The sequence below is a fragment of the Dipodomys ordii genome, unplaced genomic scaffold (assembly GCF_000151885.1).
Source record: "Dipodomys ordii isolate 6190 unplaced genomic scaffold, Dord_2.0 Scaffold127, whole genome shotgun sequence".
NCBI lineage: Eukaryota > Metazoa > Chordata > Mammalia > Rodentia > Heteromyidae > Dipodomys > Dipodomys ordii.
Genome location: NW_012267343.1, coordinates 5,698,670 through 5,713,249, shown reverse-complemented (window position 1 = coordinate 5,713,249; position 14,580 = coordinate 5,698,670). Strand labels below are relative to the sequence as shown.

The 14,580-nt window shown below is 46.2% G+C and overlaps 1 protein-coding gene across 1 annotated transcript in view; it reads left to right on the top strand.

Annotated features, from left to right (window-relative positions):
- Pappa (pregnancy-associated plasma protein A, pappalysin 1) overlaps positions 1 to 14,580 on the top strand; it is a 230,050-nt gene that overhangs the window by 203,930 nt on the left and 11,540 nt on the right. The window contains exons 19-20 of the mRNA XM_013030108.1: positions 2,078 to 2,225; positions 6,316 to 6,425. Of these exons, the coding sequence (XP_012885562.1) occupies positions 2,078 to 2,225; positions 6,316 to 6,425 (258 nt within the window). The remainder of the gene's footprint in view (positions 1 to 2,077; positions 2,226 to 6,315; positions 6,426 to 14,580) is intronic.

Genomic DNA, 14,580 nt, shown 5'->3' with positions numbered 1-14,580 from the left:
AGACAGCCAATTCTTGAATAAACAAAAATATCTATGGGGAGATGAATGGACCAATGGCTAGGCATGGTAGAAGGCACTGCTGGGGAGGATGAAGGAGACACCATCCAGGCTTTATAGGAGAAGAGGGGAGAGAAGGCAGTCAAGAATTCAATGACTATCCTACGAAATTAAGAAGAGTAAAGGAAAGGTGAGGAAGGGAGGGATGGGTGACAATGTCAAAAGGGGTGACACTGATGTTCAAAAACAGCTTTGTTCAATGGCAACTTCTTTGTACAACTACTTAAAGATAATGAAAGATGAGTAGAAGTCAAACACCCTTGACTAGCTAGGGAAAAAAATGGTAAAGTCAGGTAACTACCATGTCCAAGACTTTGAGGCAATGCGTTGAGCAGAATCTGGATGAAATTAGGTCAGCAATGGATGTGCCAGATCCTCTGTTTACCAAGTACAGGGAAGTGAGGAAAAAGAGAAGAGGGCTGGGTGGGGGATGGGGAGCAAGCCTAAAAGCAGGACACAGGAGGCTTTAGGACTGAAGGAAGTTGAAACTAAAGTTCAGGGTTCGTGATGGTGCTGTGGCCAGCCAGGAACTTAGAGAACTAAGCAGAAGTAAGGCTGGCGGTGGGGGAGGAAGGTTTTCAGGGCACACATAGGTGGCTGAATAGAAGCTGAAGATCATAGGTAGCTACTCTCTGGTGGTTCTTATTGGTGGAGCGATTAACCTCACATGAACGTTCTTGTCTTATTTTAAGCCTCACAGAAGAAGGTGAATATATAATGAATATATAGCTTCTTCTGAGAGCTCTCAGCAGATAGACCCCTGCCTGCACTGAAAGCATCCATGATTCTCCATTTCCTTCAGGTAGAGACCACTCTCCTTTAGCTAGCATATAAGTACCCCATAATCCTTTGCTCTACCATCTGCTGCCTTCTTCCCTGGAGGCAGAGAACCAGGAACATGCCTGCCTTTCCTGTGTTCACTGTATGGACTTGCATTTGTACATGCCCTTCTGTCTTCTAGGCATGTCCCGCCATTCTGTGTCTGCCTGTGAACTCTCTATCCCTGAAGACTCTTCTGTAAATCACCTCCTCTGAGAGGCCTTCCTGGGTTGTACCATCACAATCTTTCCCAGTACTCATGGCCCTAGGGCCATGTTTGCCTTTTCTCCGTGAGCAATCACATACAGGACTGCTCTCAGGACTGCCTTTCCACCGGCTCATAAGACACATGCTGGTTTTCCACAAAACTGGGCACACAGTGGACACGAAAGAGATATTTTTTAATTCGGAGGCGATTCTGAAATATATATGTTGGCGTCTTGCAGGCTGGCAGGGTCTTGAAAGAAGGGCCTTTGTCTTCAAGCTGCCTTTGCCTACTACTTTGCAGAAGACCAAGATAGAATGTGTCACTCATCTCAAAGAATTGTGAGGGGAAGATAGAAATATCCTCATACCGGCCTCTTGGGTCCATTATTACTAGAAGTAAAGGGAAGGACAGGGAAGAGAGAAGCCCTTGGAAGGCAGAGTTTCACACTTGAGCATGTCAGGCAGAATCATGACCTAAGATGTTTCCTCATGAGCTATAAGGGTACAAGCTTTGGTGTGTATATATCTCCTAATGATCAGCCTCAGGACACACATGCTTGCCATCTCTATAAGTACAGGACTGGACAGGCTCTTACTATCTCAAACAACAACAACAATAACAAGTAACACAAATCAAGCTGTGATGGCTCTGATTGAAATTTCTGAAAGACTTCTAAACTAAGAATTAGGGAAACTGGGCGTTATATTGTCTGAGCATTCTGGAGCAAGTTTCTTCCTGTTCTGAGTCCTCCTCAGCTTCTTCATCTGTAAAGCTACCAAAAAAAAATACATGTTTTTCAAGATGACTGAGTTTCAGACATTGTCAACTAATTATTTTGGAGTGATTCCAGAGCTGTGGAGAGATGAGAAATTGTTCACTCTCCTTCTGAGAGACAGGCGGGTCTTGTTGGCAGATGGGATCTGTCTTGGTCCTGACTGTGTGTCTGTCTTGGTGGGTCTGTCTTGGTCCTAACTGTGTATCTGTCATGTTCAGGGACAAGGAAGCAACATCATTCACTGCCGGAAAGATGGTACCTGGAGTGGCTCCTTCTATGTCTGCCCGGAGATGCAAGGCCAGTGCTCAGCTCCAAACCAGCTCAACAGCAACCTCAAGTTGCAGTGCCGTGATGGCTATGCCATAGGTATGATAGGCCAGGAGGGTATGGGAAGCAGTGGTCAGGGGGACATCTACCCAGGAAAGCAGGTGGACCATGCGAAGCCCTTGCATAGGCAGGTGGGAGACAGAGCAGAAGGAGACTGGGATGGTCGCTGTTCTGTGGGGGTGGGAGTGGAGCAGAGAGGTGCGTGGGAAGGACAGAGGTTCAAGGAAGGGATGTTCGTTGAGGGAATGGTGGGCAAATATGGATGGTTTTGTACAGGAAAGCTACTGGTTATCTAGCAGGACACAGAAGGCTCCTAGAGGAAGCGGTGTTTACTAGGGGTTTGAAACAGGTTGTCAGGCAAAAGATAGTGAGGGAAAGAGAGAGAGAGAGGAAGGAGGGAGGGAAGGAGTGAAGGAGAGAAGAAGGAGGAGACTGAGGGAGAGGGAAAGGGAGAGGGGGAGGGATCACAGGATCAAGAGAAAAAGAAAAGGGGAGAAGGGAAGAAAGAGAGGAGAGAAGAAGAGAGAAAAGGAGTATAGGGGAGGAGAGGGGGCCATGCTACAAAAGAGCAGACATATTCCTTGTGCCTATCACCCAGGGTGATCCTGGAGGAGGAAGGAGACTTCTACTATTAATCACAGAAGTTGCATCATACTATGCATCCATGGGTACCTGGTTTGTATCTAGCCAGGAACTTGCCCCAGGTCCTGAGACTTAGCCTACTCCAGAGCCTGCCTTCTTTCCATGGCATTTCAGCTGCCTCTAGAGGAGGAAAACTAGCTTTTTCAAAATTCTGTCTGTGTTGTGATAGCCAGGTCAAGAATTGGGGAGGGGGAGGGGTGGGGGGACAAGCTGGGGCCCAATGCCAGGGCTTTTCTTGGTCAAGACCAGGCCCTGGGACAAGATGCATTCATCACCAGCTCCTCAGTTCTCTGGGGAAACTCAAAGCCCATGAAATCTGACCCTTATTGAAGGGCAGAAATGTTGACCTCTTGAGCTGATTCCCTAATTGATCATGATGAAGACCCAGGGAATTGAATGTCCTTTCTCATGCTCAGCGTGATTTATGGGGCAATCTCGAGTGCTGTCTGGCATAAAAGGTTATCTGAGCATGCATGGAGCTAGCTAGCATCCTCTTTACTCAGCACACCCAATGTTGTCACTGTGTGTCCAAGAGGAGAGGCCTGTAATGAGAGAGCAGAGGTGCCTGGAGACTTATCACCAATGCTTGAAGATGGGACCACAGAAGCTCAGAGAGCAGAAGTTTTTCCTCTAAAGGCAGAACAGGAAGCAACACCATTCCCTTTAGTCTGGGGCATGTGCTCCTAGCCAGGGTAAGAATATCAAAGCGCATGTTAATTCAGACTATGCAGAGTGAATTTTATGATTTTATAAAGCCACCAATACATAGGACCCTCCCCCACCCCCCGCCCTTCTCAGGCCAGTCATGGAAAGAAGAGATCCTCCAGTCATAGGGCCCGACAGCACTGGCATTCTAGAAAGTTTGGGGTGTTGCCATGGTGAGCAGTATGGGCTACTCCATTCCAAAGCCAAGACTTTCCCTCTGCATCCTTGGTCATGGGTGTGCATGACACCGACCACATATGTTTTAGAATAGTCTCGAGAGACAGGAAGAGTGGGTCATGGTGGCATGCTTTTACTCACTGAAATCTGTACGATGTTGGAACCCCATGAACTTCCTAGCCCTGATGCCATGTTTCCAACCAAGGCTACCTGGACTCCTATCCCATGAATATGATAACCCAGGATGGGTGCTGGGTAGAGAAGAGATGGAGAGAGGGGGGCGGGGAGGGAGGGTGAGAGAGAGGAAAAGAGTCACAGGGTGAAAAGGAGGACAGAGAGAATAAAGAAGGAAAAACAAGTAGCCCTCCCCACTCCTCCTTCACCTCTAAACATACCTCCTCAACCCTTCCCTGGGTGGAGGGAGCCCCCTTTACCAGAAAGAGAGGTTTAATCAGAGACCTTGTAAGCAGACAAGGTATGTATCAGACTAGGGGTCTGGAGGCACCAGGCAGCCTTGGGTGGCAGTCATGAGCCCTCAGAAAGTCCCTGCTACTGCTGCCTCTGTGTGTGTGTGTGTGTGTGTGTGTGTGTGTGTGTGTGTGTGTGTGTGTGGTGGGGGAGGCGGGAGCTGGTGAGATCACCATTCTGTAATGGTGCCAATTATGGCTCATATATCACAACATAGCAGCCTTGGTACTGAAGCCTTAGAACAAGGCCTGGAGGAGGAAGGAGACCCGAGAGGGATGAAGGGCTCCCATCTAGGACAGCTATACCACCTGTTTCCACCGTGTTTTCTCTTCTGTCAACCCCTCCCCTCCACCCCCCCCCCCCGCCATCTCTTAGAATAAGGCAACCATTATCATTTAGAAGATACATCTCTTTTTTTTCTCCCCAAAAGAATTCTATCCTCTTCACTCACCACCTTGTTTCATTTTTGTTCCCTGAAAACTTTATAACCAGTCCCATGACAGCGCACTTAGTGCTACATTTCTCTGACTGCTCAGTAGTGGTTTCCCCTTATTCTCATTACTCATCTTTTTTTTGTCTTCTTGTGTTCCTTCCATTTCCTTTCTCTCCTCTGGTCCTTCATCTGTCTCTGTGTCCTACCCTTCCCCTCTCTTCTCTCTGTATGGCTATACCTTTACCCCTCCTTGGGCCTTGAAGCCAGGAGGCACATGCGGCTCTCGGCTGGTCAGCTCTATGCCTTTAGGCGTCCTCATCTACGAAGCAGGTGTGATGACACTGTCTCGTCCTCATCCATTTGCACACTCAACGGCATTGTCTCACTCATTTCACAGCTTTCACCTATTGAGTGTCTGCATCTGCCATACCTAGCTGCAGGTTCTCCGCACAGCATGGGGAGCAGAGACAGTGCTGGCCCCACAGAGTTCCACATAGAGAAATGTCAGAATGTGACCGATACCATGATGGCTTCCTATGAGGGTTTTGGCAAATCTGGAAACCAGGGGTATTTCCTGAACAAGTGACACTTGGATGGAGATTGAGGGTCATTAATAATGTGCAAGAAGCAGAGTCTGGAAGGCTCAGGTGATTTTGCAGGGGCTGAAACATAGTGGAGGGGAAAGTGTGGGATGAAGAAGCTGGCGTTACATGCATGTATTGCTCTCATCCTGTAATTGTCACAGAGCTCTCTCAGGGTGTCAGGCTCTTGGGCAGACACAGAGAGGCATCACTAACACTCTTGTCTTCCAAGGACAACACTAACTGTGGAGACGAGGCTCAGCAGGGAAGGAAGGTCCGCTGGAGGGAGGCCCATCAGTGCCCTCACAGAAGTAGAGCCAAGGCAATAGGCATTTGGAGGGGGAGTGCTCAGTCAACTGCCGAGACAAGGCAGCTGTTTGGAGCGCTTGATTTGTGCCTCGAAGAACTGATAGGATCTGGTCATGAGAAGGTAGATGGGGAGATCTGAGGTGAATGAGAATTTCTGTTGGAGATGGGAAAGAGTGGGGCTCATGCAAAGCCAAGCATAGCCCAGTTCCATTGCACCAACCAAAGCATGAGGGTGGTGAGTGGAAAGGAGATTAACCAGACCAGGCAAGCTGACTTGGTCCTGAATGGGTGTGGGGCCGGGACTTGGGGGGGGGGGCGAGAGGGAAAGGGGTGTCACTGGAAAAGTTTTGGAGAGGAGAAACCTGTGGCACTGGCCGTCACCTGTCCTGAAGACAAGTGAATGGAATCAGGAACACTCTAGGTAGGCCTGCAAAGAGAGCACTAAGGTTGGGACACCTAAGTTGAGTCCACTGGCATCAGCTTACAGCAGGCTCCACCCAGAGGAAGGGCAACTTGTGGACAATGGGAGCTGAACCACTATCTTTTTTTTTTTTGTCAGTCGTGGGGCTTGAACTCAGGGCCTAGGTGCTGTCCTTGCACTCTTTTGCTCAAGGCTAGCACTCTACCACTTTGATCCATCATACTACTTCTGGTTCTCTGGTGGTTAATTAGAGATAAGAGTCTCACAGACTTTCCTAGCTGGGGTGGCTTTGAACCATGATTCTCAGATCTCAGCCTGCTAAGTAGCTAGGATTACAGGTGTGAGCCACCAATGCCCAGCTTGATCCACCATCTTGTACATGCTTCTCCTCAGGGGCAGAGTGTACCACCTCGTGCCTGGACCACAACAGCGAGTCCATCATCCTGCCAGTGAACGTAACTGTGCGTGATATCCCCCACTGGATGAACCCTACACGAGTGGAGGTGAGTGACCAGGACTACCCGCCTACAGATAAAGCAGAAGGAAATGTGGCTGCTAAGCATGTAATAGATCGGAGCCCTAAATTCATCCCTTGGCCTATATTAATCTCATTTAATCAGCATACCTGCCTGCGTGGGCGGGACTTATTCACAAATGATTTCTCCGGATGTCTCATCCAATCTTGTGCTAAGAGCTTGTTAATTTATTGTCCCACTGAATGGTGATGACCGCAGAGAATTGAATCCTGATGTCCTCGTTTACAAGGTGAGGACATGAAGGCACCAAGAACACATATATAGGAGCCACAAAACAGATCACAGACTAGTGTCTGTCTGACCATAAAGACTACACTCAGAAGGATGGGGTTATTTGCATTCTCTATGGTAAAGCTGGGCTGGCTATCTAGAATCTTTTTCCATACTTATTTCATAGAAACAATGATATGTGCTATTAACTACAGGGGAACGAGTCACATTTAGTGTTGATGGAGCATGTACTCTGCTCAGGGGCCTGGCACTTTGCATGTGAGATCATACATAGACTTTCAACCATGGTAGGTGGTGGGGAAGGTTAGGGTCATGGACAGCAAAATCTTAGACACAGCCTGATAATAGCTTGGACCCAAACCTGAGTCCACACCCTGTCCGCTGCCATGGTGCAAGATGACTCTAGAGGACCTAGCCTTGACTTTGAGGTTGGACATTTTCTCTTTTCCTGTGTCCTATAATCAATTGACCCCTTTCTTTCTCTCCCCTACCCTACCCCCTCTCGCCCCCATGTTCAGAGCAACTGTGAGACTCTAGTTCTCCAGAACAGCACAGCTCCTGAGTATCCTGCTCTGACTCTTCACCTTAGTGAACCCAGAGAAGATAAGAGCAACGGGGTGGGCAGGCGAGGTTCCTCTGTATGTCTGTCCACTACTAGCGTTTCTGCCTGGGGGGAGCAGCTATCATCTGCCCGCTTGTTGCAGATCGAGCTCAGGATAGCTGAGCAGAACCTGATACAGGGTGTATAGTTTCTCAGATGAGTTGAGGGCAGTGCTGGGAGGGCTTACTCAGCGCTTTGGGCATGTGGAATTGGCAGAACCCCTCTGCCCCTACCCTAACCTTCCCCTCTCCTCCATCCCTTTTCCACTTGCTCTTCTACGGCTGTCTTTTTTCTTTCTCTTTGTCTCTCTCCAACTTCATTTCCTTTTATCCTACGTTTTGCTTTTCTACTCTCTATTTTTCTCTCCCCACCGATACACCTTGTTCGGCTTCCGTCCCCACCAACCTCTGTTTGGGATTTCCTCCCCAGCCACACTTTCCCACAGCCTGCTTTCCTAACTTCAGGCTCTTTCAGCTCAAGGTGCCTTTCCTCATTCCTAGTTCTGCAACCCCATACAGATTTCCCCCCAAATCCCCATGCACGTGGATGTGTGAAGCACTCTCAGGAGCAGACAGAGTCAGTGTCAGACTCTCAAGGCAGTTACAGAGCACCAAGCAGAAACCCTTCTGTGTAGGTAGACAGGAACTGAGGAGCGCAGGATGGCAGGCCAGGATCATGGGTGAGGACAGCTAGGCCTACCAAGCTGGACTCAGGGTCGGCAATTCATTCCATCTCCTTCTACCCACCCACCTCCCTTTTACCCCAGGATGGATGAGTGTCACTCACTCCCAGGGGTGATCTAAGAAATCACCGGGCTGCTCCAGTACCCAGGCTCTTGTTGGCCAGGCCCAGCTTCCATGTGAGGCTTCTTAGACTCTTTAAGTGAATTCCCACCCACCCCCTTTCTCTTTGTGAGCCCCGGGGCACTAAAGAGTTCAGTTATAATTCACTGTGAAATAAATCCGGGGGATTTGAAAGGCTGCAAGCCACCCACCCCCACAGTCACCCACCCGCTGCCTGTCCCTTCCCAACCCCCACCCAGATCCCTAGCCTGCCTGCCTTTATTGATGCTGGTCTACTGAGAGAAAGCCATAACGAGGTTCAGACCTCCACCAGTCTCTGGAGGCCTCATTATCCAGGAGGAAAGAAAAAAATGTAGAGAAAGGGAGGAGGGCGAAGGGCATAGATTGATGGTTTCCAGGAATAAGGCAGTAGAGCCAGGGATTGCTGCAAAGTAGACTGCTGGTGTAAGGTACGCCCAGCGCCCCCCAGCCCCCTGGAGCCCCTGGACAGCTACGCTGCCTTCTCAGGGACCTTCTAGCTCCAGTGAGAGGGCAATGGCCAGGAGGTGGCTCAGTTCCAAAGCTGGCTACCTTCTTGCTAGAGCAACACTTAAGGGATGCCTGCTGTGAGCCGGGACTTGCAATCCGTGGCTCCATTGCTCACACCCTCCCCTGTCCTCCTCCTCCCTACCATCCCTCCCCCCATACATATTAGCATCTTAGCCACTTGCATAAGACAGTGAAGGGAGATATCACTCACCTTCCCTGGGCCAGCTTAACATGATAGTTACTCTGGCTCCCACCCTACTGAAGCCCCTAGGAAATGAAGAGCAACAACAAAGGCCTTAGACTGATGGCTCCAAAATTTTAAACAACTACCATCACGCGCGCGCGCACACACACACACACACACACACACACACACACACATACATCCCCTCTGATTTGTAGCATCTGCCAATTTCCATGGTGTAAATATTCACACAACTCATCCCTGAACACAAAAAGGTGGAAAGAAACAGACACGTAGTACTGTCCAGTCTGTGTGGACTACCTGCAGCCCACCATTGACACTTACCTGTGATGGACTCTATTTTAAGACATTCTACATAGCCACAGGCCCAGATAGATGAGTGACTATCTACATGAGGTCAGGATTATGAATCGTGATTGTCACATTAGAACAGTGAGCCCGTGTGGGAAGAACCACAGTCATCTTATTTACCTCCTTCTGCCCAGCACACAGTAAGTAAGCCATTCAGGAAATAATAATGATTGCCAGAGCAGATGGCCAAGATTCTAGTCCAAACCATTGGTCCTTCCTGCTGTGTTTTCTGGGGACAAATGTGATTGCTTCTCTAGGACAGCTTGCTCATTTATGAAAGAAGAACTTGGCCTTTGTTAGGTGACACATTCAAACAGGTGTGATAGGTAGGCTTATTATCCTATTTATTAAATACCTGTATATCTTACCAATGCTAATAGTTATAACATCAGATAAACTGACAGAAAGAGATAATATACCTATATGCCTATACCCAACTTAAATAAAACTACAGAGTAACTTCTTTTGCTTTCCTGAAATATAACTTCCATGCTAATGTGAAGCATACAGCTTATGTCTAAAGTTCTTATATACATGTATATATTATATCTGTATATATATGTGTGTGTGTGTGTATATATATATATATATATATATATGCTTCTGAGCACACTATCATATCAGAATTTGAACCCTTCTGTCTCACAGGGAATCCTCCCCTCCCCCTGCCAGGCCATGCCTCCATCACCAAGGTAACCAGTGTTTTGGTCTCTATCTCTATAGATTAGTTTTCCTTATTTTTAGCTTCTTGTAACTGAAATCAGTGCAAATGTCTCATGAGCCTCTTACATAGGCATATTTTTAACTTACACCAAGAAAAACACTATATCCATTCTTTGCTTGTTTTTTGCTAGGTTAGCCCACTCTCAGTCCCCCTCCTCACACATACATTTTGAAAGAGAAAAAAGCTACCAAAAAAAAAACCCCACCTCTTTCTGTTTTGGACTAAAGGAAGGAAATGCAAACTCTCAAGTATAGGTAGAAATATTCTTCAGGGCTTGGTACTTGAGAGACCTCAAAGATTGGTAGGGACTGTGGTGAAATATGAAAAACATCTTATTTTTTTTTCTTTTTTGGCTATTCCCAATAGCAGGCAGATAGCTCTAGCCAAGGGCAGCAATGTGGAAATGTGGGCCTAGTGTGACCATGTTTTCTATTTTTTTTTCCTTGAGCACAATAAATCTGGAGTTTTTCAAATTTGAAGTCTCTTTCTTTGCTTTTAATATTGGCAAACTAATTTTGACCTTTTCTAGCACATGTATGTGCCAAAGCAAACATTTCTGTGGATTGTATGGCCCGGGAGCTTGCTGGCTTGCAACCCTTCAATGTGATGGGCTTGGATCTTTCTGTGAGATCCAGCTTGGATTGCTTGTAACCAGGAGAAGGAACAGTCCTCCGTCCACTCCTGACAAGAACTTCCTGTCAACTCCTATGGTGCCTCTGGCTCAGAGAGATCAAGAGAACTCCACAATACAAGATGTAGCCTTCATCCTCAGAAGCATATAATTCATCTACGTAGTTGAGCCTTTGGCTTCTGAAATTAAAAAAAAAAGCAGAATGAAAGAAGAGAAAAAAGAAAGAAAAAAAGAGAAAGAAATGGAGGTAGATAAAGAGGGAGATGAGGAAAAGGAGGAGGAGAGAAGAGAAGAATGAAATCGGAAGGAGTTGACTATAAGAAAGGGACATGATCATTGACAGATTATGATATGATATGTTTGCTTGGACACTTCCTTGTCTGCCTTCTCACCGGGTTCTCAAACTCTAAGAAGGTAAATTCTTTCACCATGTTGCAGACGGAGCTATGGCCCAGAGATGTCATCACTGTCCAATTCACATAACTAATGTGGTTGAATTTAGCTGCATGAATTTCAGGACCATTCTACACATTGAAAAATAAACCTTTGCAGCATATATACACAGAGTTTGCAGAAATCTGTCATTGTAAAGGAAGATAGCATTACTATCTTCCTACCTACCCTGCTAAGACTCTAAAGTCATTGGTGCCTAGTACATCCTGGCTGTCTGATGTACAGACAGAAATATTAAAATATTAAACATATTAAAAACTCTGGAGAGGAGGCTGTACATGAAGAAATGCAGAATCTACTGCTTGCTTATCTACTGGTAAACACACACATACCTCCACTCACCAGGTCATGTGTTCATTCGATCACGTATTCAACTATGTGCCTCTAGTTGGCAGATATTGTTTATACACTGAAAATACGTGTGGATGCTCAATGACTGAGAACAATAGACAAAAATAATAATGCTAATTGATATGATTTACTCCTGGCTATCTTCTCTGAGCCATCTCTTTTGGATTCTTTCCCTTCCTACCATATGTCCCCCAAACCCATCCATCTTTTCAAACCTTTATCTTTCCATTGATCCAAAGAGAAAGCTCTCAGTTCTTATATCTTCAGAAGCTAAGAGAGTTTGAAGGAGATTATAGGGTTCCAAGCATAGAACTTGAGTTAGGTTTAATTGCTGTCATTGCCGGTCTCCATGATCTGGGGCAGATTGTTTCACTTCTCAGTGCCTTGGTTTCTTCTTGGGGTAGGGAAGAGACAAAAGTAATACCTACCCCATAATTATAGTAAGAAGTCATTGAAATGACAGCTCTGTGCACAGAGACGGAGAATGGCAGTCGTACTCCAAGGGGTTTTATACGATGATGCTGAGGATCATGGTGCTAGTGTTGATAGCAGTGATGATCATTTGATGGCGGTGGCAGTGGGGCTGTGGTGACGGAGATAAAGGAGGAGGAAGAAATGGATAACAGCAGTGGGGGTAGAAGGAATTGGGGTGATGTATTGCTGTTGCTGTTGCTGCTGCTGGTGGTGGTAATGATGCCGATACTGTTACAATGATGACAAAGAGAGCCTTGAAGAAAAGACACTCCATTCTTCCTTCCCACCAAGGTGGGAGATGAAAGCTGTCTTACACAACCTGGATTGCAAGGCTCTGATTGGACTAAATATCCTTGGCATTAGAAGGAATAAGGCCGATAGGTGAGGGGCCCAATCAGGGATCTTGGAACTTGTGATATAAACAGCCTGCTCTTTCCTTCCATTTCCATAGCCTGTTCCCTCTCCCAATTCCCCTAGCACACAGAGGGGCCCTGTAGTAAGAAAGGTGGGGTGAGCAGCCCTGAGTAATAGTGGAAAGTTCAGAAGCCTTGGAAAGATAAATAGGCTCATGCAGATAGTATAAAAGTTCATTTTCTGGACTCACGTCAGGTAAACCTCAACCACACCAAGAAACTCCTACACATGTATTAACTCTGGACCCTGAACCTACCCTTTTTCTACATCTTAAGTCTTTTCTAAATTCCCCTCAACATCATTGGGTTTGGGCTAGGAATAGACCTCAAACTCACAAAAACAAATCAGGTTAAAGCTATTGGTGGATGAAAGCAGGTGGGTTGTTCAACGCCGGTCCCATGATTGGAAGCAGCTGGGAGGAAGAGGCTGAAGACTGCTCATGTTCCTTCATATGTGCTTCTTCCTTGTGTTCCCTACCTGCTCCCTGATCCTGGAGCAGGCAGAGATGTCTAAAACCCAGGACTTGCCCTCAAGAAGATTAGAGAAGTGGTCCAAGAAGCCACATACACATCCATCTATCTCAGTGCAGTGTCACAAGAAACCTGTGAACTATCACAGGTACCCATTTCCCAGACAAGAGAACAAAACCTCACCATGCCATTTGACAAAGCAATTTTTTAAATAAGTATTGCAACGATTCTACTTCAACTCTAATGGCTGGTTTATCATGGTGGTTCATGCCTGTAATCCCAGCACTCATGAAGCTGACATAGGTGCATTGCCAGTTTGTGGCCAGCCTGAGATACACAACAAGACCATGCATTATAAAACAAACAAAAATCCTATTGCTTTGCCCATATATCACAATGTATCAGGAGACGATCGTCAATGTTCATAGAGGCAGTACGGAGCTAGATACTTGACATTGCATTGTGACAGAGACTGGGATATTCTCAGGGTACGCTCTTTGTTCAAGATCTTATTTGATCCAGCCAACACTATGCTCACCCTCTAAACAGGATGCCATGTTTGGCATAGCACATGCTCTTCTGATGCTCTAGAAGAGAGGAAGAGAAGTGGAGAAATTATTGAGCCTTAGTAAAAATCATCATTATTTTGAGATGGATCTCAGTAAATATTTACTGAGCATCTCTGTGTACCAGGTACTGTTGCACACATGGGAGATCCAAAACAGGAACATGACATGTTGTGGAGCAGAGAGGAAACACATGCAGCTTGGTCCGTCCTAGCCTGGAGTCACGTGACTGCCTTAATAGTCACAAGCTTGCCAAGAAACCCAATTACACTGTGGCTGTCCTATAAGTCTGCCCTTGGGAGAGAAGGGCTTGGTCATAAGGTTTCCTCACATTCTGGTCTATATGACTGTTCATTTCTTAATTAAAATTAATCAACTGGCATTTGTCCAGGAGAGCAATTCCTGGCCATATAGATTTCCATGACAGGTTCCCAGCACAGCAGAGCTATTGCTGCACATCCAAGTGTGTGTTATTTCTTTTCTTTAAGGAAATAATTATCACCTCGCATGAAAACTGAGGCATCTGTGAGAATAGAAAAGGGAGCTTCTAGGATTTTTATGATTGCTCTGTTCCTGAAACTATTTTATCTTCCCAGTTTTGTTTATCTTTCTTCTTTCACCTCCTTTAAAAATATTGTCATGTTGGATTTTTGCGCTAGGAGCTGCCTTAAATCATCTCTGGAACAATTGCTTGTTTTAACCCCTGTTTTCTCCACTTAGCAGCTTGGGGGAATTTATTCTCCTATGACACAAGATTAATGCCCACTTCACAGCATGGTGGCAAGAAATAAATAAGATCATGCATAAAGTAATTAACACCACCAAGGCACTCAATATATTTTAGTTGTCATTATCATCATCATCATTAGTAGTATTAAAGGAGGCTATAAATAAGTACCTTCATGCATACCTGTGCACTCTGCCTGAGTGGGTTGGGAAAAACCCCACAGATGAAGTAAGTCTTGAGCAGATATTTAACAAGATAATGAAAGACTCTCCAAGGGGCAAGATGAAGAAGGGACAGCAAGGACAAATTCTCTGAAATCCAAAAATGTGGAAAACCAGGAGTTGTGAGAAGCCCACATGATAGAAGCAGGCAACAGCAAGAAAGCATATATCTCTGTCTTTCTGAGGTTCCTAACCACAGTTTAGCTCATTCCCCTCCCAATCATGTGGCTCTCAAACTATATTGTACACCACGATGATCAGAGAAGCTCATTGTCTTTGAGATGCAGGCCGAGGCCATAGCCTTGGACAGTCAGAATCCTCAATTCAAAAGCGGGCCTGAGGAACCTGCCTTTATAAAGGCCTACTGTGGGG